This window comes from Enhydra lutris, unplaced genomic scaffold (assembly GCF_002288905.1).
Source record: "Enhydra lutris kenyoni isolate GAN:26980312 unplaced genomic scaffold, ASM228890v2 scaffoldscaffold12, whole genome shotgun sequence".
Taxonomy (NCBI): Eukaryota; Metazoa; Chordata; class Mammalia; order Carnivora; family Mustelidae; genus Enhydra; species Enhydra lutris.
In genome coordinates, this window is record NW_019154096.1 from 73,595,770 (window position 1) to 73,622,390 (window position 26,621).

Here is a 26,621-nt window from a genome sequence, read left to right on the forward strand (position 1 = left end):
CTTTCTCTCTCTGTCAAATAAATAAGTAAAATCTTTAAAAGTAAAAATAAAATAAAAAATAGATAAAAATAAATAAAAGTTCATTCCCTTGGACACAGCAATCCACCTCTAGAGACCTCCACAAACACAGACTGTATAAACATTAAGCAGACACAAGCTTTGTTTAAAGAAGGAAAAACTAGAAACAACCCAAGTGTCCTGCAACATGAAATACCACACCCACGATAGTCCCTACAACTGAGATAAACTTGAAATTACTGACACAGAAAAGCCTCCAAAATACTACGTTCAGATAAAAAAAGGAAAAAAAAGTTGCACAATACCATGCATAATAAGGATACTTTAATAAAAATGGTAAATACCAGTATAAGCACAGGAAAAAAAGCAATTTTTGTCAAAGGGGAGAAGGGAGTATAATAAGAGACTTACTTTTTATAATTTCTATTTTTCTAAATATCATCAAAGACACTGAAACGCTCTTAGAAAAACACACACAATAAAGAACATTCTCAAAGAGCTTAAAATGTTAGGTAATCAGTGACACTGCCATCATAACAGACACTTTAAACAGAGGCTTTACTTTAAATTTAAAGAAAAACGAAAAATAAACTCTTCTTACAAATTATATCACTTAAAACATAATTTGAGAAACACTAATTTCTAATTAAAAATGACATTCATGGGCTACACCCTGGTGTTGGCCAGTATGAAGTTTCCTTAAATCCTAGTGTTTTATGTAAGCTTAACCATTAATCCTTCCTAAAATTCAATGATTATAATTTAACTTTACAAGGTTAAGCAAGTCTTCCACATACGACCCCCTATCACTTTTTCAAATACGAAACATCTATAACAGTGTGGAAATTATAACAACATATAAATTATACTGAAGGGCTTGATTAAAAGGCTCTCTATATACAGTAGGTACATTTCACTTCCAGAAAGAACACACGCACACAGAAACTTCATCAGAGAGGCCATTCCATTCTCTTACAGTCATGTTACACAGCAAACTGTGTGTTTATAAATGCCATTCTATTATGCATGAACTGAAAAAAAAGACATATTTTAAAAAGTCCTCGAAGACGCTGGGGCGTGGCGCGTGCCCACATGAGGCACGGGGACCACTGAGAACAGTCGCTCCCCTCAGAAGGACAAGATGGTCTTGTTAATGATTTCCACTGACTCCTGAATCTCATCCTCCTTGATCACAAGTGGAGGGGCAAACCGGATGATGTCGCCATGGGTCGGCTTGGCCAGAAGTCCGTTATCGCGAAGCCGCAGACACACCTTCCACGCATCATAATCTAAAGAAAAATGGCCAAACACGTGCGCTGATCAAAGACAGGGGTTTGGGGCAGCCCTCGCGGTCCAGACGGGCAAGAGCCGCCCGGCGGAGGAAAACTGCCAGGGCCTACTAAAGACAGACGCCTGGAGTTGCACGCTCGCTGTCTTTTTTCTTAAAAATGAGGTCATTTTTCGGCAAGTGCATAACTAGGTTTGGATGGTACGATCAGACACACAGATCTGTTCATTTTTCCAAAAATGAGAAAGACCAGGCTGTCATATTAACTATGAGGAACCAGCACAGAAAGACGTTGGGCAGGACACAGAGAAGTTAGCTGGCAGGGAATGAGCACTACTCAAACCCCGCGAACGCTACACACTCCTCAAACGGATTTGCTTCCTGAGCTTGTGGACAGAGACTCTGCTCACTTCAGAGGAGGATTCCCAACCCTGGCTGTGCGCCCGAGTCACCGAAAGGGTACAGCCGATGCCTGCGCCGCCCCCAGACCCATTAAATCAGACTCTCTAGCGGGAAGGCTAGGTTTGGATGAAGTTTTTAAAAGTTCCTCGGGGGGGAAATAAAAAAATTTAAAAATAAACAAAAAATAAAAGTTCCTCAGGGGGCACCGGGGTGGCTCAATGGGTTAAGTTTTTGGCTCAGGTCATGGTATCAGGGTCGTGGGTTGAGCCCTGCAGAGTCTGCTTGAGAGCCTCTCCCTCCCTCACCCCCTCCACTTGCTGCACGTGCTCTCTCTAAAATAAATCTTTTTTTTTTTTAAAGATTTTATTTATTATTTAACACTCAGAGATCATAAGTAGGCGGAGAGGCAGGCAGAGGTAAGTGCGGGAAAGCACGCCCCCCGCTGAGCAGAGAGCCCGATGCGGGGCTCGATCCCAGGACCCGGGGATCATGACCTGAGCTGAAGGCAGAGGCTTTAACTCACTGAGCCACGCAGGCACCCTCTAAAATAAATCTTTGATAAAATAAAATAAAAATGAAAATTCCTCAGGTGATTCTCAAGTGTTGCCAAGGTCAGAATCGCTGCTTTAAAAGAAAGGGTTACCACAGGAAAATCTGGCAGGGAGCCCCTGAGGGCTAGTCCCGATGAAGCACTGAGACAGCCCACACTCCGGAAGCACGGTGGGGGGGTCTCTGATCACCACCGTCACCCGCACTTGTCACTGTGACTGCTGCTCCTGCCACCTTTACTGAAGTGCAAAGTCCAGGAGGGAGACGGGGAAGACAGCGAAGAGGAAGCTTCCCAAGAAACTGCCGTGAGTGGGCTGTACCAGCAGGTAACGGGCCGCCTCCGAGGGCTGTGTCACTAACTCAAGGCAGAGTAACGAGTGACATCACGGAGTACGTACATCCTGCCTGGAGGAAAGGGCTCCATTTCCAAAGACCATTAACAGAAGTCAGACAAGACTCTGCCCAACAGACCTGGTCAACAATTTCAGACAGGGGAACCCAATATCCAGATAAAATATAAAAATAACAGCTGGAGTAAAAAGTTTGCGTCCGTACCTTTGGTTTCTCGAATAACGATAGCATTTAGTAATCCTTTCCCCCTGACGGCGGTGACAATGTCAGACGGCAGCTTCATGAGCTCATTCCTCAGGATATTACCCATTTTTTCTGCATTTTCGCAAAGGTTTTCTTCTTCTAAAACCTGTGTTGAAAGAAAAATTACACAAATGCTAAGACTGTCCTGTTTCAGGTTATACTTTGGAAGGGAATGTGGACGATAAGCAAAAGAACAACACAACCAGATAAAGACCAGAGTCACTGACCTTTTTTTAAGATTTTATTCACCTATTTGACAGAGAGAGAGAGAGCACGCGAGAGAAAAAGAGGGAACACAAGCAGGCAGAGTGGGAGAGGGAGAAGCAGGGTTCCCACAGAGCAGAAGAGCCCGATGCGGGTCTCAATCCCAGGACCCAGGGATCATGACCAGAGCCAAAGGCAGATGCTTAATGACTGAGCCACCCAGGTGCCCCTGAACTTTTATTCCTGCTTTCCAAAGCCTATATACCAGTTTCATTTTTCTTGTTTTAAGTACGCTCCGCACCCGGTGTGGAGCCCAGCATGGGGCTTGAACTCACAACCTGGAGATCAAGACCTGAGCTGAGACCAAGAATCACATGCTTAACTGAGCCACCCAGGTGGCCCAACCAGTTTAGTTTCTAATTAAACATACATAGCTCAAACAGAGCCTTGCTTTAGTCACAAATCCATCATCAATCTGATTTCACAGCAAAATAAGAGTTAAAATTTGTTTAATGCAAGTGGTATCTTATTAGTTGAATAAATTAATGGACTGAATATACTTTAATTTTTTTTTTAAGATTTTATTTATTTATTTGACAGACAGAGATCACAGTAGGCAGAGAGGCAGGCAGAGAGAGAGGAAGGGAAGCAGGCTCCATGCCGAGCAGAGAGCCTGATGCGGGGCTCGATCCCAGGACCCCGGGATCATGACCTGAGCCGAAGGCAGAGGCTTTAACCCACTGAGCCACCCAGGCGCCCCTGAATATACTTTAATTTCTAAACTACAATAGTTTCCTTTACTTTTTTCCCTCTAAAAAGCCCTTCCTTGGACATCACATAATTTTGTGCCTTATGGTAGGTTCCTAAGAAATAAATCTAAAAGTGTTCAAATCTACACTTTAAAAAAAAAAAAGGAGGGGGCGCCTGGGTGGCTCAGTCAGTTAAGCGGCTGCCTTCAGCTCAGGTCATGATCCCAGGGCCCTGGGATGCAGCCCCGTGTTGGCCTCCCTGCTGAGCAGGAGTCTCCTTCTCTCGCTGCCTCTGTGCGTTCTCTCTCGCTTTCTCTCAAAATAAAATTTAAAAATCTTTAAAAAAAAAAATTAGCCCCATGGGCCAGGTCTGGTCACAGAACGAAAGCTCCGAGAGCCACCCAAGGCCTCCAGGACGAAAGCCCCAAGTGACTGCAACTCGGAAGACCCCCGAGATTCCCATCTGCTAGACCAAGGTTGAATCACTTTTTGAGAATGCCGCAGCCCTGAAGTCCCTCCTCTGGACTGGTGTTCTGTGACCCCTGGCAATCTTGTTACATTTCTCATTACGTCCACGGGCTCAAACTTAAAAATCACGTCGACACTACCCAGACAAACGGACACCAGACAAACGGTCTGAAGTGGCCATTACCTCCAGGGCTGCGATGGCCACTCGGCAGCCCAGCGGGTTTCCTCCGTACGTGGAGCCGTGCTCCCCCGGCTTAATGGTGAGCATCACTTCGTCGTCGCACAACACCGCTGACACCTGCAAGACAGAAAATTCAGGACCGACCGAGTCACTTCCCAGACTAACCGTTCCCACTCAGCACGCCGGGAACACAAGTACTTATGAAGGTGGTATTAAATGTGCCATGAAGGGCGCCTGGGTGACTCAGTCATTAAGCATCTACCTTCGGCTCGGGTCATGATCCCAGAACCCTGGGATCGAGCCCCACATCGGGCTCCCCACATCGGGCTCCCCACTTGGCAGGAAGCCTGCTTCCCCCTCTCCCACTCGCCCTGTTTGTGTTCCCTCTCTTGCTGTGTCCCTCTGTCAAATAAATGAATAAAATCCTTAAAAAAAAAAATGTGACATGAAGCTTCCACAAACAAGGGCTACACATCTTTCACTGAAGTTAACCAGGGACCCCGGGCCCGGTGTGAGCTCGTCAGGCACACTTCGATGGCTCCAAACCAGAACATTTCAGAACCAAGAGGAAAGCACTTTCTGCAGTGACAGAATTTAGAATTCCTTTCACTTGCAAAGTGAAACGCCTGGTTGAATTGCCTAGAAAACCATGTCGCGCGCTACACTCAGAGCCTTTATAGGCCATCCAGTACCAGCGACTGGTCTGAATAGTAAACCCAAGGAAGAAGCTACAACAAAACACTACTTTTTCCCAACCTCTGCATGAATCAGTCATGGCTGAAGACAACAGGTCATGCTAGGTCTCCGAACAATGGGAAAAAGCACAGTTTCCATCCAAAACAGACCCCACAGCAAATTCCAAGGTACACCCAGTTCTCCCGTTCAAGTTAACTAAGCGTATCGACCCCCTGGAACCCTGAAATGTTTCTATTACACATTCCAGGTGTCTTGCAGTGCACTTTTTTCCAGGGCCCTGTGAAGGACAGACTTCACAGGAGCAGTGACTAGAGAGAGGCTGAACCTTCAACTCACAGGGTACAGGCCACCGGAAAGGGCCTTTCCCAGAAGAACCACATCAGATCTGACGCCTTCATAATCCATAGCCAGCCACCTGCCAGTTCTGGCCAATCCCGTCTGTATCTCATCGGCAATAAACAGAACCTGTTGGGAAACAACAGAATACATTCATTACTGATTCTGTTTCCACAGGGCAAACAGTGAACTCTTCCCCACACAAATCTGTCATTCTGACATTCCCTCAGATTTGTGAGAATCTTTTAATTACCAACATAATTTCAGCAGCATCCTATGAAAATCTGCAGACCCACCATTACCTCCTGTATCAGTCCACTCCCTCCCCGAGGCCCATTCTGCCCTATTCGGCAAGGTTTGGATAGAACTACTCTCTGGGGGGCACCTGGGGGGCTCAGTGGGTTAAGCCTCTGCCTTTGGCTCAGGTCGTGATCCCAGAGTCCTAGGATCGAGCCCCGCATCGGGCTCTCTGCTCAGTGGGGAGCCGGCTTCCTCCTCTCTCTCTGCCTGCCTCTCTGCCTATTTGTGATCTCTGTCTGCCAAATAAATAAATAAATAAAATCTTAAAAAAAAAAAAAAAGAACTACTCTCTGGGAAGACATTAACAGACATTAACTCACTTGCTTATTCCAGACATTTATTAAACAGTTACTTCTTCTTAAGTATGTACTAGCTTGGTGGGAAGAGGAAGGGAGCAGAAGGATACAACCAGGGGCCTGAGGAAGCTCCCACCACAGGATGCTGGAGAAGGGAGGAAGGAACAACCTTTGAGCCCGGGAAGTCTGCAGCTCTGCCTGGGCCCGGGCTTGGCCAGTTTCCAGAGCTAGCAAAGAGCACTCTGTGCAGGCCACTGATAGACTGTACTAGAAAGTTCTGAAGCTCTCAGAATGAAGTCTCCCCCTAGTGGAAATGTGATGTCATCGCTGCTTCCACCCTAGCAGCCCAGCCCTAAGCAAGGTAGGCAGGTGAAGGTGGGTGACCTGGTGCTGGGTGCAGAGCTCTCGCACGCCCATCAGGTAGCCGGGATCCGGAACGACAATGCCTGCCTCACCCTGAATTGGTTCCACCATGAACGCCGCAACGTTTGGATCCTGAAGAGCACGCTACAAAAAAATACGAATACGTTTTAGTAACTTTCTTTTAAACCTATTTGGTTAAATAGGCTAAAAATGGGTTAAATCTGAAATCACACACTGCATATATTTTTACGTTAAGTATGCAAATTAAGTTTCCATACTAACTTATATCTGATGTCAAAGTATAACATATCTGGGTGGCACGGGCGGTTGGGCATCCGACTCTTAATTTTGGCTCAGGTCATAGCTGGGGTCTTGGGACTGAGACCACAATCAGGCTCTGCACTCCAGGCAGAGTCTGCTTAGGACTCTCTTTCCCTCTCCCCTTTCCCTACCAACATGCATGCTCTGTCTTCTCTCTCTCTTAGAATAGATGAATAAATCTTTTTTTTTTTTTTTTTTTTTTTTTTGTGGTGCAAAACGGTGGTTTTATTAAAGCACCGGGACAGGATTTTTTTTAGATGAATAAATCTTAAACACACACACACACACACACACACACACACACACACACACACACAAAATATAACATTTCTTACACTCAGTACCAAAAGCTCCAAATACTTGAGCTTTAATCTACTCTATCCTATATTTTCTTTTTCTTTTTTTCTTTTTTTAAGATTTTATTTATTTATTTGACAGAGACATAGGGAGAGAGCACAAGTAGGCAGAGAGGCAGGCAGAGGGAGAAGGAGAAGCAGTCTCTCCACCAAGCAGGGAGCCCGATGCGGGGTTTGATCCCAGGACCCTGGGAACATGACCTGAACCGAAGGCAGACACTTAACCGACTGAGCCACCCAGACGCCTCTTTCTTTATCTTTTTTTAAGATTTTATTTATTTGACAGAGAGAGAGAGAGAGAGAGAGAGAGAGAGAGAGTGTGTGCGCTCACAAGTAGGCAGAGCGGCAGGCAGAGGGAGAGGGAGAAGCAGGCTCCCCAGAGAGCCAGATGTTCTATCCCAGGACCCCAGGATCATGACCTGAGCCAAAGGCAGATGCCTAACCAACTGAGCCATCCAAGCACCCCAAAAACATAGCTTTTTAAAGACATTTTCAGTGACTCTTTTTATTTTAGAAGTCCTCCACTCATAATTTTAAAAGGCTAGCTGAAAACTGAGTAATTTTATCTAATAAAGTAATTAAACATACACTATCCAAATCACTTATGCAGGACATGGAGGGAAAGTAGCTTGTTCTCAGGATTAGACCATAGTACCTGACCTCCCCGTGCTGGAAACTAACTGGCCATTCCAGAGACCAGTCTGAAATCTTGGCCCAACTTACATTAGACAGACATTCATTACAGTCCCACATCTATTTTCAATCCATACATTCAATAAATTTCATTTACATTTACTCTGAGCTAAAGCACTGTGACGCTAAGTGTGATACCTCAAGAGCAGGCAGATCATTGTATGGAATGATTTCAAAACCTGGCATAAATGGCCCAAAACCATCATAACTGCTTGGGTCTGTGGAACTGGAAATAGCAGACAAAGTTCTCCCCCAGAAGTTTCCAGCTGAAAAGGAAAAATAAACAGAGATTATTTCAAACAAACCCCCAGATTTAATAAGCACTGTCCCCAAAAACTACCTTAGTAAGTTTGATTTTTTTAAAAATGCGAGTTTGCAGGGCACCTGGGTGGCTCAGTGGGTTAAGCCTCTGCCTTCAGCTCAGGTCATGATCTCAGGGTCCTGGGATTGAGCCCCACATCAGGCTCTCTGCTCAGCGGGGAGCCTGCTTCCCCCTCTCTCTGCTTCCCCCTCTGCCTACTTGTGATCTCTCCCTGTCAAATAAATGAATAAAATCTTTTTAAAAAATAAAAAATAGGGGCGCCTGGGTGGCTCAGTGGGTTAGAGCCTCTGCCTTCAGCTCAGGTCATGATCTCAGGATCCTGGGATCGAGCCCCGCGTCGGGCTCTCTGCTCAGTGGGGAGCCTGCTTCCCTTCCTCTCTCTCTGCCTGCTTGTGATCTCTGTCTGTCAAATAAATAAATAAAACCTTTAAAAATAATAATAAAATAAAAAAATAAAAAATAAAATAAAAATGCGGGTCTGCCTTATAGAGCTTCCAGTGAGCTTTCACTTGTTAAAATAAAACCAGATATTAGGGAAAGAAGAAAAAGGGAAAAAAACCCTGATATTAAACATCATGGCTGGGGCGCCTGGGTGGCTCAGTGGGTTAAGCCGCTGCCTTCGGCTTGGGTCATGATCTCAGGGTCCTGGGATCGAGCCCCGCATCGGGCTTTCTGCTCAGCAGGGAGCCTGCTTCCTCCTCTCTCTCTGCCTGCCTCTCTGCCTGCTTGTGATCTCTCTCTGTCAAATAAATAAATAAAATCTTTAAAAAAAAAAAAAAAAAAAATCATGGCTCACACAACCACCAAGGCCTGGCCTTGCCATTGCTACTTTAGGCACTCCTCTACTGAACCTCCGACTGTAATACATAGCCCCAGAGGATAAACACTTGTCTTTTTTTTTTTTTTTTTAAGATTTCATTTATTTATTTGACAGAGAGAGATAGCAGAGAGGGAACACAAGCAAGGGGAGTGGGAGAGGGAGAAGCTGGCTTCCCAACGAGCAGGGAGCCCGATGCAAGGCTCGATCCTAGGAGGCTGGGATCATGACCTGAGCCGAAGGTGAATGCCTAACGACTGAGCTACTCAGGCGCCCCAACACTTGTCTTTTCTTTCAGTAATCTCAAACCCTAACAACTGAGGCATTCAGCACATGTGTTTCTAGACACGGTGCATTTATAATAGTAATAAGAAAAAAAGAATATCCTTTGTGGAGAATTAGTATTTTCCTTTCAAACACCCAATACTAAAGAATGAACTTAAAATTTCATCTTCTGAAACACCCTCAGGCAATCTAAACACTCAATTTTGCCTTCCTTGGTATGATAATGCGCTAAATGACTGATCTTGTTCTTTGTTCAGGAACATCTTTTTACCCATTAATTTATTTCATTAATAAGTTTAAGGCCCTACTACGTAGGTCAGGCATTGTTCTCGGTGTTGGGGATAAGAGGGGTCATCATGGAGCTTGCTTAAATGCCAGAGAGAAGAAACACCATAACCTGAATCAGAGTAAAGCAAATGCATAAGGTAATTTCAAATGGGTTACATTCAAGCAAGGGAAGAAACAATGTAGAATAACAACAGAGAGGCTTGGGGGCTCCCCCACTTTTTTTTTTATTTTTTTTTAAGATTTTTATTTATTTATTTATGTGACAGACAGATCACAAGTAGGCAGAGAGGCAGGCAGAGAGAGAGGGAAGCAGGCCTCCTGCTGAGCAGAGACCCTGATGCGGGACTCGATCCCAGGACCCTGGGATCATGACCTGAGCTGAAGGCAGAGGCTTTAACCCACTGAGCCACCCAGGAGCCCCCCCACTTTTTTTTTTTTTTTTAATAGCTTTCTACCACCTCTACCAGCACCAACTCCATTAACCCAGTACTGAATTGCTGTATTTTGGTATAAAACATCCCTAAACATCACTCTTGCAAAGGATCTCTCTCCTATGACTGATCCCCACTCTCCTCGTCCACCAGTCACAGCACACTGATATGACCAGGCTTGTTTGAGAGAAAAGGCACCAGGGGCGCCTGGGTGGCTCAGTTAAGTGATTTTGTGATTTTGGCTCAGGTTATGATCTTGGGGCTGTAGGAATGAGCCCCACGATGGGCTCCTAACTGGGCATGAAGCCTACTTAAGACTTTCTCTCTCCCTCTGCCCTTCCCACTGCCTCTCAAGTACACTCCCTCCAAAGAAAGAAAGAGAAGAGAAGAGAAGAGAAGAGAAGAGAAGAAAAAGAGAAAAAAGAAAAGCAAATGCACCAATCAGACCAGGTGCTCTCCTCCACGCAGCCCCAGCAGTCTCCTCTGTGGCTTACTCTGCAGGTGTAAAGGAATTTCAGTTGGGAACAGCCTTACTGTCTCTACCCCACTGACTCACCAACTGCTTCAGTACTCAGGAGAAAACACCTTTGTACCTTTTGCTAATATTTAAGAGACAAATACAGTCTGTAAGAATGACAATCACCAGAAATGCCACTGTTGTTTGCAAGAAACAGTTATGCTGGGGCGCCTGGGTGGCTCAGTCCTTAAGCGTCTGCCTTCAGCTCAGGTCATGATCTCAGGGTCCTGGAATCAAGCCCTGCATCAGGCTCTCTGCTCAGGGAGCCTGCATCCCCCTCTCTCTCTCTCTGCCTGCCTCTCTGCCTACTTGTGATCTCTGTCTGTCAAATAAATTTTAAAAATAAGTAAATAAAACAATAAAAATAAAAGTTTTATTTATTTGAGAGGGAGAGTGTGTATGAGAAGGGGGAGGGGCAGAGGCAGAGGGAGAAGCAGACTCCTCGCTGAGGGCTTCGATCCCAGGACCCTAGGACCATGATCCAAGCCGAAGGCAGAGGCTTAACCAACTGAGCCAGCCAGGTGCCCCCCGCACTTTATTTTTTTTTTTTAATGGAAATCAGAACTTTACAAAAAAGTCAGAACCTTTCAATTGAACACCATTATAAAGATTCCAAGAGTCAGATTATATCACACAGGAGAGACCGGTGGTTACCAGAGAGGAGGTGGGGTGAAATCGAGGGCATCAAGTGCACACTTAGCACGAGGTGCACTGAGGAACGCACAGAACTGCTCCATCACTACATTGTACACCCGCAACTAACAGGACACTGTATGGTGATTATACTTCAATTAAAAAAATGAGTAAAAAGTACTAGTTATAACAAGTAAGAGGGCAAAAGGAAACTTCTGGAGGTGATGTAAAGGGTAGCGGCATAGACAGTGGGACAGTGGTTTCGTGGGTGAACACCTATCTCTGAGCTCAGCAAGTTGTCCACATTAATTATACACACATTTTGGTACATCAAAAACTAAAAGTAAAATTTAAATAAACAAATAAAATGCCAATAAGGGGTTCGGGTGGGGAAAAGGAAGAGGAAGAGGAAATACTAGCAAGGCAGGGGGAAGGGCAGAGGGAGAGAAAATCTTAAGCAAATGATTCCATCATCTGAAGTAACTCTTCGTCTCCTGAATCAGTATCCATGTCCTTCCTCTCAACCATTCCCAGCCATCTATCCAGGGCAACTGCAGCCCTCCTCTTCCAACAGCTTTTGAGGACATGATACAATAATACATCAAATACTAAGATTCAAATTCCATACCACACCTAGGACATGGCCCTACTCTAACACAACATAAAATCAACAACCTGTCAAAAATGCTCTACCATCTAATTAATTACCATCTAATTAACGAGAAACCTGCTATGAAAAATTTCTGATAAACAGATGATAAATAAATCATATAGTCACTCACTTTAGGGAGCGAGGAATAGGGGGTCACTTAGGGAAAAATCCCATTTATGTAGAAATCTGCAGAAAGAGCCCCGGAATATCTCTCAATTTTTATGAAACATTTAGCAAATAATGTATCACAGATGAAGCAAACACTGGAAATACTCCAGGGATAATGAAACAGTAATGACATCATATGCTGACATCACAAAGGTTAACGCTGAATTTCACATACCTGCAAAAATAATCTTTGCTTTGTACTTTGGAATACCCTTAACGGTATATCCCCACCTACGAGCAAGTTTGCAAGCCGTCTCTCCAGCCTCCACTCCTACCAAGAAAGAAAATTTTTCGGTTTAAAAAAAATGTATTTTAAATGATCAAAAAGTAATCCAATTGTTTTCTTGGCCATTTAATGTAAAAAAGAAATATTTTACCTGTATTCATAGGAAGAACTTTGTGGTAGTTGAAAAGTTTAGTAATATACTCTTCGTATTCACCAAGCACGTTATTATAGAAAGCCCTGGATGTTAAGGTCAGTTTGTCTGCTTGACTCTTCAAAGCACTCACGATCTTCGGGTGGCAGTGCCCTTGGTTGACGGCACTGTAAGCACTCAGGAAGTCAAAGTATTTTCTGCCTTCTACATCCCACACGTAAATACCTAAATATATAAAGAAAGTCACTTTAGAAAATCACTGAGTTATGTAAAGTTCAAAGATTAAGACCGCTGGCAAGCCTTCTGAATACCCACACATGAACCTTTGCTTTATAGTACAGAATTGTGGCTGATCATGTTTTAGCTCAAGCATAGTCAGGCTGGTTAAAAATAATCTGATTTATAAGGAATTATATTTTATCTGCCCAGCTTGAAATTACATATTTAACAAGAACACCATAACATGGAAAGTTTTATAAACTCTGGAGTGACACCCTCACTCCTAGAAAATTGGGGTTTGGAATTTAAAACCAGAAGTTATACATAACAGAAAAATCGTGATTAGTTGACTGTAACTATCAACAGAAGGAGAAAGAGAAAATGTACTTCCAAATCACACACCCATCTGCTAAGGGTCTAGTATCCAGAACACTTACAACTCAACAACTAACAACCCAGTTCATGGGTTCAGTTAAGTGGCTGCCTTCGGCTCAGGTCATGATCCTGGAGTCGCAGGATCGAGCCTAGCATGGGGCTCTCTGCTCAGTGGGGAGTCTGCTTCTCCCTCTCGTTCTGGCCCCCCTTGCTCCCCCATTCCTGTCCCCTCTCTCTCTCTTGCTCTAACAAATAAAATCTTAAAAAAAAAACAAAAAAACCCCACAATTCAAAAATGGGCGAAGAACATGATTGGACATTTCTCCAAAGATATACAAATGGCCCAAAAGCACATGAAAAGATGCTTCAGTATCTCGATCACTACAGAAATGCACATCCAAACCTCAGGGATAGCTTCCACATTCATAAGGATGGTTGAAAGAAAGAAAGAAAGAGAACAAGTGCCGGCAGGACAAGGAGAAACCGCAACTCATGCATACTGGAAAAGGCGCAGCAGCTGTCGCAAGCCACCGGCACCTCCCAGCAAGTCACAGCGAAAGTTACCGTCCACAGCCAGGTACATACCCCAAGAGTGGAGGACAGGTGTTCACACAAAACTCCGTACACAAACGCTCAGAGCAGCACTACTCACAACAGTCAGGAGTTGGGAACAACCCAAATGTCCATCAACTGACGAATGGATCAACAACACGCCGTCTATCCTCGCGAGGAAGGATTATTCAACCATAAGCAGCAACGGACTACGACCACACGCCCCAACACAGCCGGCCTTGAAAACGTTACACTAAGTCAGAGAAGCCAGACACAAAAGCCCACACGCTGCAGCCGTTCCACCATCCAGGACAGACAAATCCACAAAGACAGAATGCAGGTCAGCAGCCGCCAGGTTCTAGGGAGACGGGACACTGCAGAGTGACTGCTTAATGGGTGTAAGGGGTCCTTTGCGGGTAATAAAGTCCCAGGACTAGCTAGAGGGGATAGCTCTACGGTACTGTATATATACTTAATGGTGCTGAATTGAATGATTAAAATGGTAAATTTTAAGTTATGTATGCTTTAAAAAAAATTTTTAAGTTGACTATAGATATTAAAATATATTGGGCAGCTTACCAGCTAACTTTTACCATGTATTTAACATACTGTCTTAGGTGCTACTGAGCCTTATCACATCAAAGAAAACCTATTGAAAAAAAAAAAAAAAAACCTAAAAGTGTGACCATCCTACAGTACAAAGATATGGAAAGAGATGATTGGATTTAGAATCAGCCCAAGCTGGCACATACAGAACCAGGACTTGACCCCAGCCACTCTGCTAGTACAATTAATATTTTTTTTAAGATTTTATTTATTTATTTGACACAGAGAGATCGAGAGTAGGCAGAGAGGCAGGCAGAGAGAGAGGGGGAAGCAGGCTCCCTGCTGAGCAGAGAGCCTGATGCGGGGCTTGATCCCAGGGCCCTAGGATCGTGACCTGAGCCGAAGGCAGAGGCTTAACCCACTGTGCCACTCAGGTGTCCCGGTACAATATTTTTACAAACAGTTCCCAAATTTGTATTATAGAAGTCTAGATTTTCAGTTGTTCAAAATCTAGATCACAGTGCTAGTCCTAAATAAATACGGCAAATGATAAAGATGTTTAATACTCACATACATCATCTTCTGGCCCAAAGCTAAGTAATAAACTTTAGTTTTATTAGGTTAAGGCTGTTATTTCAAAACGTGCATTAAATCACCACTTGGCAAATATCAGTAATCATTTTCAGGCAGAGAATAATTAATGGATTCTAAAAGTGTGAGTAAAAGTTTGCAGAATCTCAAATCATGTCCCCACAAGATATTCAAAAGGGCAAAACAGTATCTTTGCAGTGAAGAAGGCTGGCAGTCACTACCTCACCAGCCAACTTTTCTTAAGGATCTTACATTCCCTCCTGGCAATGTCCATCATGACAAAGACTGAATGAGTTCACCTTTGTATTCCCCACAAGTACCTAGGACAGCAAGTACTAGACACTCATTAAATGTTGAATTAACCGTATGTGCCACGTAGAAATGCATCTGGCAAATGTACACTGAAAAAATTTAAAAGCAATTTTTATAAAAGGTTTCAAGCAAAAGGGAGAAGGGGCATTGGATTAATTCAAAATGTACCTTTTCCTCTCTCCAGGGCTACAGGTAAAGGGTGGTAGTTGTGTGCCCCATACTTAGACTCTCGCTCAAAGATGTAATCAGAAGATGGAGGACCTTGGATTGTCTTTTTAGTCGCAACAGATGTAGCAGAAGCCACTGAGGAATGAACCCCACGACGAAGCACAGCGATGGTCTGCAGATGAGCTAGTCTGGAAAACATCGTGCCCTTCAAGTAGGAAAAGCACCCACCTGTTCAAAAAGGAGAGAAGGCAGTAAAAGTAAGAGTCTTCCCAGAGTCAGTGTATGTCAGCCCATCACGTATTGAGCATTTACCGAAGTCCGCCAAAGAATCAAGAAAATGAGGGAGAACAAAGACCCAGTCCTTGTGATGGGAAGCTTAAGGGAAATAAGCGTGGACGTGTTTAGACTCAAAGCTGACAAGGACTACAGCAGATGTGCACAAAGTACTAGAAGTAAGGAGGCCAGGATAATAGGTAAGAAAACCAAGAAAAACTATGGATGGGAGGTCAGAGGCTTTGACTGTCGCATTCTTCTGCACCACTCGAGAGGTTTTTTTTTCTTTTTTGTGACAGAGATCACAAGCAGGCAGAGAGGAGGAAGCTAGCTGCCTGCTGAGCAGACAGCCCGATGTGGGGCTCGATCCCAGGACCCTGAGATCATGACCTGGGCCAGAGGCAGAGGCTTTAACCCACTGAGCCACCCAGGCGCCCCTCGAGAGTTCTTTATTAAGCACACATAATTTTTTTTTAAGTCATCGGTGCTGAGAGTACATCAAGGGCAAGGAACTCTCTCTGGGGACTCAGGCAAGGTTGCACAGCAGAGGAGCTAGAGAGGTGGTACCTGATCTTGTGGACTGAGCAGCTGTTATAAAGGGACTACTATGGGGCAGGATCTGTTCAGATGGGCAGACCCCCCCAGCATGCAGATCAAATCAGGGAAGGAGGTTGAATGAGCCCCACACTGGGCTCCCTGCTCAGTGGGGAGCCTGCCTCTCCTCCTCCCTCTGATCCCCCTCCCCGCTGCTAGTGCACTCTTTCTCTCTCTCCGCCTAATAAAAAAATAAAATCTTAAAAGTTGCCAGGGGCCCCTGGGTGGCTCAGTTGGTTAAGCTTTGGGCTCTTGGTTTCCAAACAGGTCATGATCTTAGGGGCGGGGCTCCTTGCTCAGCACAAGTTGGCTTGTTCCTCTCCCTCCCCCTCTGCTCCTACCCCCTCACTCAAAGGGAGGTAGGGACACACATGCGCGCTCTCTCTCTCTCTCTCTCAAATTAATAAATAATTTTTTTAAAGTTGCCACACACTAAGCACACTTAACTATGTCTATATTTTTTCTTATTTTTTGTCTATACCTATTTTTTAAAAAGACTACTTAAGTCATGTTTAGACAGAGTCCTATGAATGACAAGCCAAATCACACAACCTCCTAGCACTCAATGTGAGCTGCTGAATGAGCAAAAACTTAATACTTGGAGCTTGGCTTACTTCCCTTTCAGCTTGGCACGATGTGGTAAACCCAGTATGTTCAGGAATTCACAGTTACTAAACAGAATCCAGCACTCCGTTTGCCCAGACTCACCGACTATCCCTTCTTCCCACGGTTCAGATGAGAATACAGATTTTTAATCTGAGTTCCAGGGATGGTGTTCAGAGGGTCCAATAACTCCTGAAATAAAATGCAGAATCATTCGCATAAGTTTTTTCTCCTAAGGAGAAAGTCCCTAGCTCTCACCAGGTTTTATCTGGGAGAGGAAGCTTATATAGGAACTAGCAGACACGGGGCAGTGGCTAGTAAAATGCAAGGTCTAGCTATACAAAATGATACAGAACTTCCCTAAAATACTACTGTGAAGTCTAAAACATGGATTTTAACTTTATTTCTTGGCCTTTTATGCTCTGAACATAGTAAGAATTAATGTTCTATTTGACCAACTAAAAAATTAACACAATTTCTGCCTTGATCAAATTAGCAATAAAACATAGCATTCCATTGTGGTACTCTGAACTAAAACCCCTTTTGAAAAGAACTATAGGGGTGCCTGAGTGGCTCAGTCAGTTAAGTGTCTGCCTTCAGCTCAGGTCACGATCCGAGGGTCCTGAGATGGAGTCCCACACTGAGTCCCAAATGGGGCTCCCTGCTCAGCAGGGAGCCTGATTCTTCCTCCTCTGCCGTGCCCCCTGCTTGTGCTCTCTCTCTCTCAAATAAATAAAAATATTTAAAAAAAGAAAATAACTATAGCCATTATCACAGCCTCTGAAGGGTTTGTACTCTTAGACCAGTAACCTCACTCCTAAAATCCTATCATAAATACTCAGGAATGCAGAGAAACATTCATGCGTAAAAGATGTTCATCAACGGGAGAATGGATCGACATAATCGCACACATAATAGCGTGTTGTCATTTAAAATCATAGTAGTACAACAACACGGAGAGGTGTTTTAGGATGTGGTTAAGTGAAAAAAAACATATACGATATGTTCAAGATTATAAATAAAGAAGTCACATAATGAAAAAACTACCTGAAAAGGCACAAAAATGCTCACTGTTATTATCTTTCTACTATTCTGTGCTTCCCACATTTATAATCAGAAAAAGTCGTTACAAGTGAAGCTGAATGTCTGCTAAGTTGTCACACTCGATAGAGAAAAAGCTTAGGCAACATACAAAACAAAACTAAGGGGAAAAGAAGTGTTTGAGAAGCTCTGAGAAAACAGTCTGTGGTTAAAAGAAAGGCAGAGGTCATTTCCCCTAGGAAGTGCAACTTGGATTACAGCAAGTAGGTCTAGAAGTTTATTTGTATGAGACGGGGTCCAATTCTAAAATAAAAACTACTCTCCGTAATGACTTTGCTATTAAGGCCTGCAGCTCTGTGACTAGAAGCATGCAGAGACGCACTATGAAATGAACTGACGTATTAAAAAAAAAAACTAAAAAAAAAAAAAAAAAAAACAACTAAATACCCTCTTATTTAGCATTTTTTTAAGCTCAACTCCAAATGTGGGGCTTAAACTCAAACCCCAAAAATCAAGCATCACATGCTCTACCAACTGAGCCAGCCAGGTACCCCCTAACTAGCATGGTCTTTTTGTTTTTTGTTTTTTGTTTAAGATCTTATGTATTTATTTGACAGAGAGAGAAATCACAAGTAGGCAGGGGGGAAACAGGCTTCCTGTTGAGCAGAGAACCCGATGTGGGGCTCGATCCCAGGACCCTGAGATCATGACATGAGACGAAGACAGAGACCAACCCACTGAGCCACCCAGGCACCCCTAACTAGCATGTTTTAAGTTGATTAACAGGTCGATACAGTATTGCAAGTGAAAGGAATTTTTGAAATTATCTAAATTCGCCAGTCTTCATCTTTTTTTTTTTTTAAGATTTTATTTATTTGACAGAGATCACAAGTAGGCAGAGAGGCAGGCAGAGAGAGGAGGAAGCAGGCTCCCTGCTGAGCAGAGAGCCCGATGCGGGGCTCAATCCCAGGACACTGGGATCATGACCTGAGCCAAAATCAGAGCCACCCAGGCGCCCCAATAGTTTTCATCTTATACAAGAAGTTATTTGTTCAGCTAATTTGCAATAGAAATGAGATAAAATATCCATTTATCTGTGAAGTTCAGTCTTATTGAAAAAATAACTTACTGATAAAACAATAACATTCAAACATTACCAATACTCATTCTTAAGGATTTTTTTTTTTAAGATTTTATTTATTTATTTGACAGAGAGAGAGATTACAAGTAGGCAGAGAAGCAGGCAGAGAGAGAGAGGGAAGCAGGCTCCCTGCTGTGCAGAGAGCCCGATGCAGGGCTCGATCCCAGGACCCTGGGATCATGACCTGAGCCGAAGGCAGGGGCTTTAACCCACTGAGCCACCCAAGTGCCCCATTCTTAAGGCTTTTAAAGATGAACTCTGGATATTCAACTGGGAAAAGTCCTGCAGTAGGTATGTGATGATGTAACCAGAATCTGTACAGATATTTCTATTAAAGAACCTTCTGGGGCACCTGGGTAGTTCAGTTGGTTGGGCATCTGCCTCTGGCTCAGGTCATGATCTCAGGGTCCTGGGATCAAGCCCCACTTTGGGCTCCCTGCTCAGCAGGGAGCCTGCTTCTCCCTCTCCCTCTGAGGCTCCTCCTGCTTGCGCTCTCTCTCTCTCTCTCTCTCTCTCAAATAAATAAAATCTTTAAAAAAAAATTTTTTTTAAGTACACTGTACATTAACTAACTGGTTTTAAAAAGTTCACTTCATTAAATTTAATGGCCTTCAAGAGTCAAAATAGTATGTGTAAGCCTGACCAGTCCAGGTCATGCGGTTAACCAAGGCCCATACTTGGCGGGGCGGGGGGGGGGGAGCCTGTCCGTGCAGGGGAGGGTGGCAAACTGCTACTGACGGAAAATTCTGACATTGTTTTCAGTAACCTACATAATTCCCAAAGTCCTTCTTCAAGCTATATTACTCCCATCTATCTAGTCCATCCTGTCTCCATGAAAACTTACCTAAAACAGAATTTCCATAAAAGGCTGCATTTTGAAAATTCATCTAATTTAGTATGTACTACGAAATACTAGTTTTTTTAAATAACTCTAAAAGAAAAACCAGAAGTTGTTCAGCAAAACTCATCAAGCCACTTAAAGGGGCACCTGGGTGGCTCAGTGAGTTAAGCCTCTGGCTTTGGCTCAGGTCATGATCCCAGAGTCCTGGGATCAAGCCCCACATCGGGCTCTCTGCTCCTCAGGGAGCCTGCTTCCCTCTCCCTCTTCCTACTTCTCTGCCTCCTTGTGATCTCTCTCTCTCTCTGTCAAGTAAATAAAATCTTTTTTTTTTTTTTTTAGATTTTATTTATTTGAGAGAGAGAGCATGAAAGGGGCGAGGGGCAGAGGGAGAAGCCGGCTCCCTGATGAGCAGAGGGCCTGATGTGAGACTTGATCCTGGGACTCCAGATCATGACCTGAGCCGAAGGCAGTTGCTTAACCAACTGAGCCACCCAGGCGCCCTTTTAAAAAGAGTTTTTTAAAAGCCACTTAAAATATTCCACTTGTAATTTGGCTTTCCTATATTGGTCAAATATTTACTTTTCTTGAGGTAACCATTCACAAATACAGTTGTTTTTTTAAGTTCTGCCAAGAAAAAATTTGTTGGTTTGGGTTTTTTTTGTACTTAATCTGGCTAAAATTCAACTCAAGTGCGTCATTGGCACAAACATCTTAACCATTACTATTGAAAAAGGACTGGCTCTGCCAGAAAACACCCTCCACACACCTCCAAAATTTGGTCCATTCCTATTTTACTTTTTTTTTTTTTTTTGAAGTGGGCTCCAGACCCAGCGCAGAGCTCAACAGGGGCTTGAACTCAACCACCTACAGGTCAAGACCTGCCTAACTGATTGAACCATGCAGATGCCCCAATTTCTCTATTTTAAAATATATGAGATTCAGGGGTACCTGGTGGCCCAGTTGGTTAAGTAGCTGCCTTCAGTGGGGTCATGATCTCAGGGTCCTAGGATAGAACCTCACCTCATCCGACCTTGGGCTCCCCGCTCCGCAGAGTCTCACCTCCCCTCCCCCTCCCCCCCCCCCCCACCCCCCCCCCCAGTGCTCATGCGCATGTTCCCTCTCTCTCCCTCTGTCATAAATAAAATCCTTTTTTTTTTTTTTAAGTACATTTATCGGGCATTTGGTAGGCTCACTCGTTTGGCCATCTGCCTTCAGCTCAGGTCATGATCCCAAGGTTCCTGGATGGAACCCAGCATCAGGCTCTCTGCTCAGCAGGGAGTCTGCTTCTCACTGTGACCCTCTCCCCCCACAACCTCCTCAAATAAATAAAATCTTTAAAAAAAAAATATTTTTCTCTTGAGTGCTAATATATGCAACTGTTGAATCAGCACATTGTACACCTGGAATTAATATAACACTATTTTAATTACTGGAATTTACATTTTTAAAATGCTTCATTTAAAAAAAAAAAAAAACAACAACAAAAACAAGGGGCGACTGGGTGGCTCAGTCGTTAAGGATCTGCATTGGACTCAGGCCCATGATCCCAGGAGGCCTGGCCCCTGACTCCTTGCTCAGCAGGGAGCCTGCTTCTCCCTTCCACCACCACAACCCCCCCCCCACGCCGGCCCCTGGTAGTCTCTCACGATCTCTCCTCTCTCTCTCTCTCTCTCTCTCTCTCAAATAAATAAAATCTTTAAAAAAGAGGAACTCTATTTTCATACTTGCATCTTTTTCATAATCCGGAACTAGATTCCCTGAAGATGAAACCAAGATATTCTAATGAAAGAAGTCTATTGTTTATTTCAAATAGGTAAGATAAAGAAATTGGTTTACATAAATAACACTTCCAGGTTCCAACTGAGAGAACCAGTTTACCTACAGAAACTTACAAACCCAAAGAAGAGTTTTAGAATTGCGAAAATTACAGATTAGTAATTTATTAAACCCAATTCATTTCAAACTCACGCCTGCTTTCCTCCCTGAATTTATCACCTCCCTTTATTTACCTAAGAGGTAAAACAGAAACCAAGAAGTAAGAGTTACAAAAGGTGGAGACCACAGGTTCCTGAGAACGAGTGCCCCACTGATTTCAACCAGAACTTACTGATGCTCGCAAAGACCCCTAAGGATGAAGTCTTCATGCTGAAAACCCTGTTGGCCCCAATCCCTTGACACCATCCAATTAGTCTGCACGTTACTATAGATAAGGCTCTACTTTTGTAATTTTTTATTTGGACAGACTGGAGGGAAAAAAGATGTTGGGGGCGGGGGAGAGATAAGCAGGTTGGGAGCAGGGCCCAGACGCTACCCGGAAGGATTCGAACCCTTTTCAAGGGTCTCTCTCCACCGGGGCCCTCCGCCCCATTACGAAAGCCACCCGTTAACTGAGCAGTTCCCCCACATCCAGAATGCAGCCGGCGGAGCCTCCTCCCCACACGCCGGCGCCCAACACCTTCTCCCAAACCCGAAGGCGCGCAGCCAAGGCGCTGGGGGGCTGCGGGCCGGGAGGGCCGAGGGCCGGCCCGGCTCCGCCTGCCCTGGCAGGCGGAGGTGCCACATCCTCAGCGTCTCTCAGCCTCCTGCCTCCTTCGCCCGCCCGCCACTCCCGGCCGGGATGCGCCGCGTCCCCGCCCGCCGAGGCTGCGCGCCCGCCCGCTGCCTCTGGCCCCGCGGTGCCCGCCGCCCGCCACGTAAAACGGTCGCAGAGGCGGAGCCTGCCCCCCGGTCGAGGCCCAGCGCGCACCCTCAGCCCGTTCCCCCACCCCCGGACCCCCGACCCGGGACTGCAGCCGCCCGCGTCGGCCGCCCCGCCGGCCCCCGGCCAGGACACCCCGGTCCCGGCTCCAGCCGCGGCCCCTCCGCTAGCGCGGATACCTGCCTGGGCCTCCGAAACCCGCCCGGGACACGCGTCGTGCACAGCACAGCAGCGCGACGGCGGCGCGTCACAGAGCCTAAGACTCGGCTTCCGCCCCGCCCCCGGGGCGCCCTCGCCATCCATTGGCTGGCGGCGGAGGCCTGGACACCAATCGCCGTGGGCCCGCCCTCCGCCCCGCCCGCCCCGCTGCCGCCCGGCGCGGACCTAACCTCCCACCGCCGCTTCCAGCCTCTCGCATCTCCTGGGCGGGGCTGCTGTGGGCCGCCGCCGGGTCCCTGCGCTCCAGCGCTGGCCTCGTCGGTGCCTTTCGGCCGGCCGCTCGCTGGGGGCAAGACGAGGCCCGAAAGGATGGAATGTCTGTTGGGCCTCGGGCTCGTGATGTTTCCAGGGTCCCAGCCGCGAGGGTCTGGATGACCGGCTCGACCTCCAGCCCTGCGCTCCCGGCGGTTCTCCCAGTCCCTTGCCACGCAGGGCCTTCTGTGGGACGCCCACCCAGATACATCCCAAACACAGCTGCGGGACCCCTCGAACTCTGCTACCCCTCTGTACCCACCCCTAGAAGTCATCACGGCAGCTGGAAAGCACTGCCGACCTCCTCGTGGTTGCGGGTAGACCCTTAAATGACCGCGACACACCCCGTGTAATTTGTCTGTGGCGCCCTCCACAAGCCATAATTAAAACGCGGAACTCAAAATGGACAGTCCAGGACAATCTCGTAGGAGAATAGGAAGGGACCTGAACGTCATTTTGCCTCCGCCGTTTTTGTTACATAATGGAAACCAGACAGAGAGGGAAGGCCACTTGCCCAGGGTTACCCCACTGGTGAGAGGCAGCCCAGCCCCGTGTGCCACTTCCCTTCTCAGTGCACAGTTCAAGACAGATGCTGGGAAAAAGGACTGCACCACGTTTCCTTAGACCATCGTGGTCAGGGACGCCTGGGTGGCTCAGTCGGGTAAGGCACCGACTCTGGATTTCGGCTGAGGTCATGATCTCTGGGTGGTGAGATAGAGCCTGGGCGCTCAGCAGGGAGTCCGCTTGAAATCGTCTCCCTCTGTCCCTCCTCCCCCCTCCCGGAGCGCTCTCTCCCTCTAAAATAAATAAATGAATCTAAGAGAGAAAGAGAGGAAAAGAAAGCATTGTGACCAGTCAAGATCCCAGGGGGAAACAAATGGCACGCTCCAAATTGAAAATCTGAGGTACATTTATTAAAGGAATTATTTAAACATTGACTGGTGAACCACAAGGATGGAGAAGTAACCTGGAGTCAGTGCACCACTGTCAACCCTAGACTGGTTCCCAAAACCCAAAGAGAGGAAGAAAGGAGAGGCTACCTTCCTGAGCTGTGGTCATCAGTGACCCCACTGGGCCGGTGCCGAGGTGATAAGCATCCCGACCTCCCACCTCCTACCAGAGTGGTCCATAGGCTGAACACATTAGGAAGACAGAGACCTAGGGAGTCCCTTTAAGGAAGTCTCTGCAGCTTACTCTCCAGCAACACAGACTCGGTGGGAAAGGCTGGAGAGTAGGTGGGATAGAGAGACAAATGCAAGACATTCAACACACATAAGCAAATAAGATTAGTCTTAGCTGAGTAGACAGTAAAGTCAAAGCTGCAAGGTCAAGGGTCGAAAACTGAGTGGGCCCCAGAGGCAGAGCTGTAAACAGCAGAGCCCATGACTGCAGATGTCCAGAGCAAGAAACCAAAAGGGATTCAGTCCTCCTTGGCTCCCCCACCCCAGAACAAGGCCACTTTATTCCAGCTGTTACGGCCACACACTCTCTGGAGCTCCCTGAGAGCAGGTGAGAGCAGGACTTTGCCTTTTACTTCTTTGATGTCTCTCCACAACCCTGAACACAGTGCGATTAATTGGAAGTTAGGTCATTCTACCCAGCAGGTCAGAGAGGAATTGTTTCTCTAAGCTCCTGTTCTACAAACCTAGGCAGGTATACCATGCCAAACCCGCTTTTGGATCTCTTACAGAGCCCAGGAGTCCTCTCCTAGGCCTTGGCAAGTAGGGGCAGGTGTTTCTGAGTTCAGGAAGGGGCACATGACACCCAAGATCTGAGCGTAACATCAAAGTATGTTGCATTGCTTTTGGTCTCACAGATAAGATGCTCCTTAACCAAAAAGTTTCCATATGTAAGAAACTCCTGAGAATGTCTGGGTTTTATCTCTTCTCTCTTATCAGAAAAATGCAATAGGTACAAAGAACATGATAATATTTTATGGTTTCTCTACTACCAGGTAATTTTGCAGCATAATGTGACCTTGGAGCCCCGGACCGGAAAGCAGCTTATTTTCAACCAAGAAAGAGCTGTTCTATTTGTAAGTTTTTTACTTGGACAATCTAGAAATGTTTAAATAGAACATACTTTCCAAAGATTTTTGAGCTTCTACAGCTATTCACAGATTCAAGTAATTAACTATTCAGGAGCCATAAATCTGGGAGATATAAAGACTGACCCAGTAGGGACACCTCAGTGACTCAGTAGTGTTAGGTGCATGCCTTTGGCTCATGCCATGATGCTGGGGTCCTGGGATCGAGCCCCATGTGGGTCTCCCTGTTCAGCTGAGAGCCTGCTTCTCCCTCTCCCTCTGCCTCTCTCCCCTACTCATGCTCTCTCTCTCTCTCAAATAAATAAATAAAATATTTATTTTAAAAAAAGCCTGACCTGGGGTGCCTGGGTGGCTCAGTGGGTTAAGCCGCTGCCTTCGGCTCAGGTCATGATCTCAGGGTCCTGGGATCGAGTCCCGCATCGGGCTCTCTGCTCAGCAGGGATCCTGCTTCCCTCTCTCTCTCTCTGCCTGCCTCTCTACTTGTGATCTCTCTCTGTCAAATAAATAAATAAAAATCTTTAAAAAAAAAAAAAAAAAGCCTGATCTTACAGCAGATACCCAACACCTAAATTGATTTCATTAGTTCACTCAACAAAGTCCTTTGTGTGCTTACATTTTTGGTTCTGCATTGAATTTCGAATCAGGCAAGAGCACATGGGTCACTTTAGTGAGAAAAGAGAAGTTCAGGAAGTGCTCTTTCAACAGGAGTGAACTGAAACTAATAACCTTGACCATCTAAAAAAGCTAAAATTATACAAAAAGAGGAAAACATCTTTATTTTCTCTTATAGGCAACTCTCAATCATTCAGTGACCAGAAAAACGATTTATGGATTCTACAGGCCCCTGACTCTTCACTGCTCCCTACATTGTCCAACTTGTTATGACTTGTTATTAGTACAGCTTACATATACTTGACCTTGACCTTGGGTTGATTAAAAAGGAAAAATCCAAGCTGACAGCCAAAGAGAAAGCCTCATGAAGAGACTCAGGAAATAAGTATTTGGTGATTTTTACCCAGCAGGAGAAATTTTCCTTCCCCCAGGTTCCATTCACCCTAAAAAGATATCTTCACGCAAAAAACCTCGACAACGTACATGACTTGTCTCTTCTGCTGCTACTGCCCTGAGCCAGGGCAGACCTTTGCATCTGGAGGAGAGTAAACTTCTTTAAGACCAGAAGGGATCTGGCAGGAGCGAGGTAAGCAAAGTAGTAAGGGGAACTGCAGAGGAATAGCAGGGAGAAGTCCTGAACTTAATTCTGAACTGGAGACAATAGGCAGAGATGCAGAAATTTTGCAGTTGAAGTACTGATTCTGATAGAATCTGATCAATACACCTGCCAGAAGTACTTAGTTTCCCTCCCCAGCCGCTGAACTCCACTTAAGAAACCTAGCTGCAGGGCGCCTGGGTGGCTCAGTTGATTATGTGACTGTCTTCAGCTCAGGTCATGCTCCCAGAGTCCCAGGATCGAGTCCCGCATCGGGCTTCCAGCTCCGTGGGGAGTCTGCTTCTCCCTCTGACCTTCTCCCCTCTCATGCTCTCTCTCACTCTCTCTCTCTCAAATAAATAAGATCTTAAAAAAAAAAAAAAAAGACATCTAGCTTCTTGGGGGACCAGGGTGGCCCGGCCAGTTGGGCATCTGACTCTTGGTTTCCACTCAGGTTATGACCTTGGGGTTGTGGGATCAAGACCTGCATATGGCTGCACACTCAGTGGGGAGTCTGCTTGAGATTCTCTCTCTCTCCCTCTGCCCCTGCCCCTGCTCGCACGCACACTCTCTCTCTAAAATAAATAAACACATACTAAAGAAAGAAAAGAATCCTAGCTGCAGCTCCTGTCCTTCAC

The 26,621-nt window shown here is 45.6% G+C and overlaps 1 protein-coding gene across 1 annotated transcript; it reads right to left on the minus strand.

Moving 5' to 3' along the window:
* Nucleotides 1-320: 320 nt before the first annotated feature.
* LOC111144855 (ornithine aminotransferase) lies at nucleotides 321-22,531 on the minus strand. Its single transcript, XM_022499397.1, has 11 exons — nucleotides 22,438-22,531; nucleotides 16,643-16,729; nucleotides 15,068-15,295; nucleotides 12,305-12,529; nucleotides 12,103-12,198; nucleotides 7,953-8,080; nucleotides 6,466-6,588; nucleotides 5,486-5,614; nucleotides 4,457-4,570; nucleotides 2,813-2,957; nucleotides 321-1,307 (listed from the first exon to the last, which is right to left on the minus strand). The coding sequence occupies exons 3-11, from the start codon at nucleotides 15,264-15,266 to the stop codon at nucleotides 1,147-1,149; spliced, it is 1,320 nt and encodes a 439-aa protein (XP_022355105.1). The 5' UTR covers nucleotides 15,267-15,295; nucleotides 16,643-16,729; nucleotides 22,438-22,531; the 3' UTR covers nucleotides 321-1,146.
* Between the last annotated feature and the right edge of the window lie 4,090 nt (nucleotides 22,532-26,621).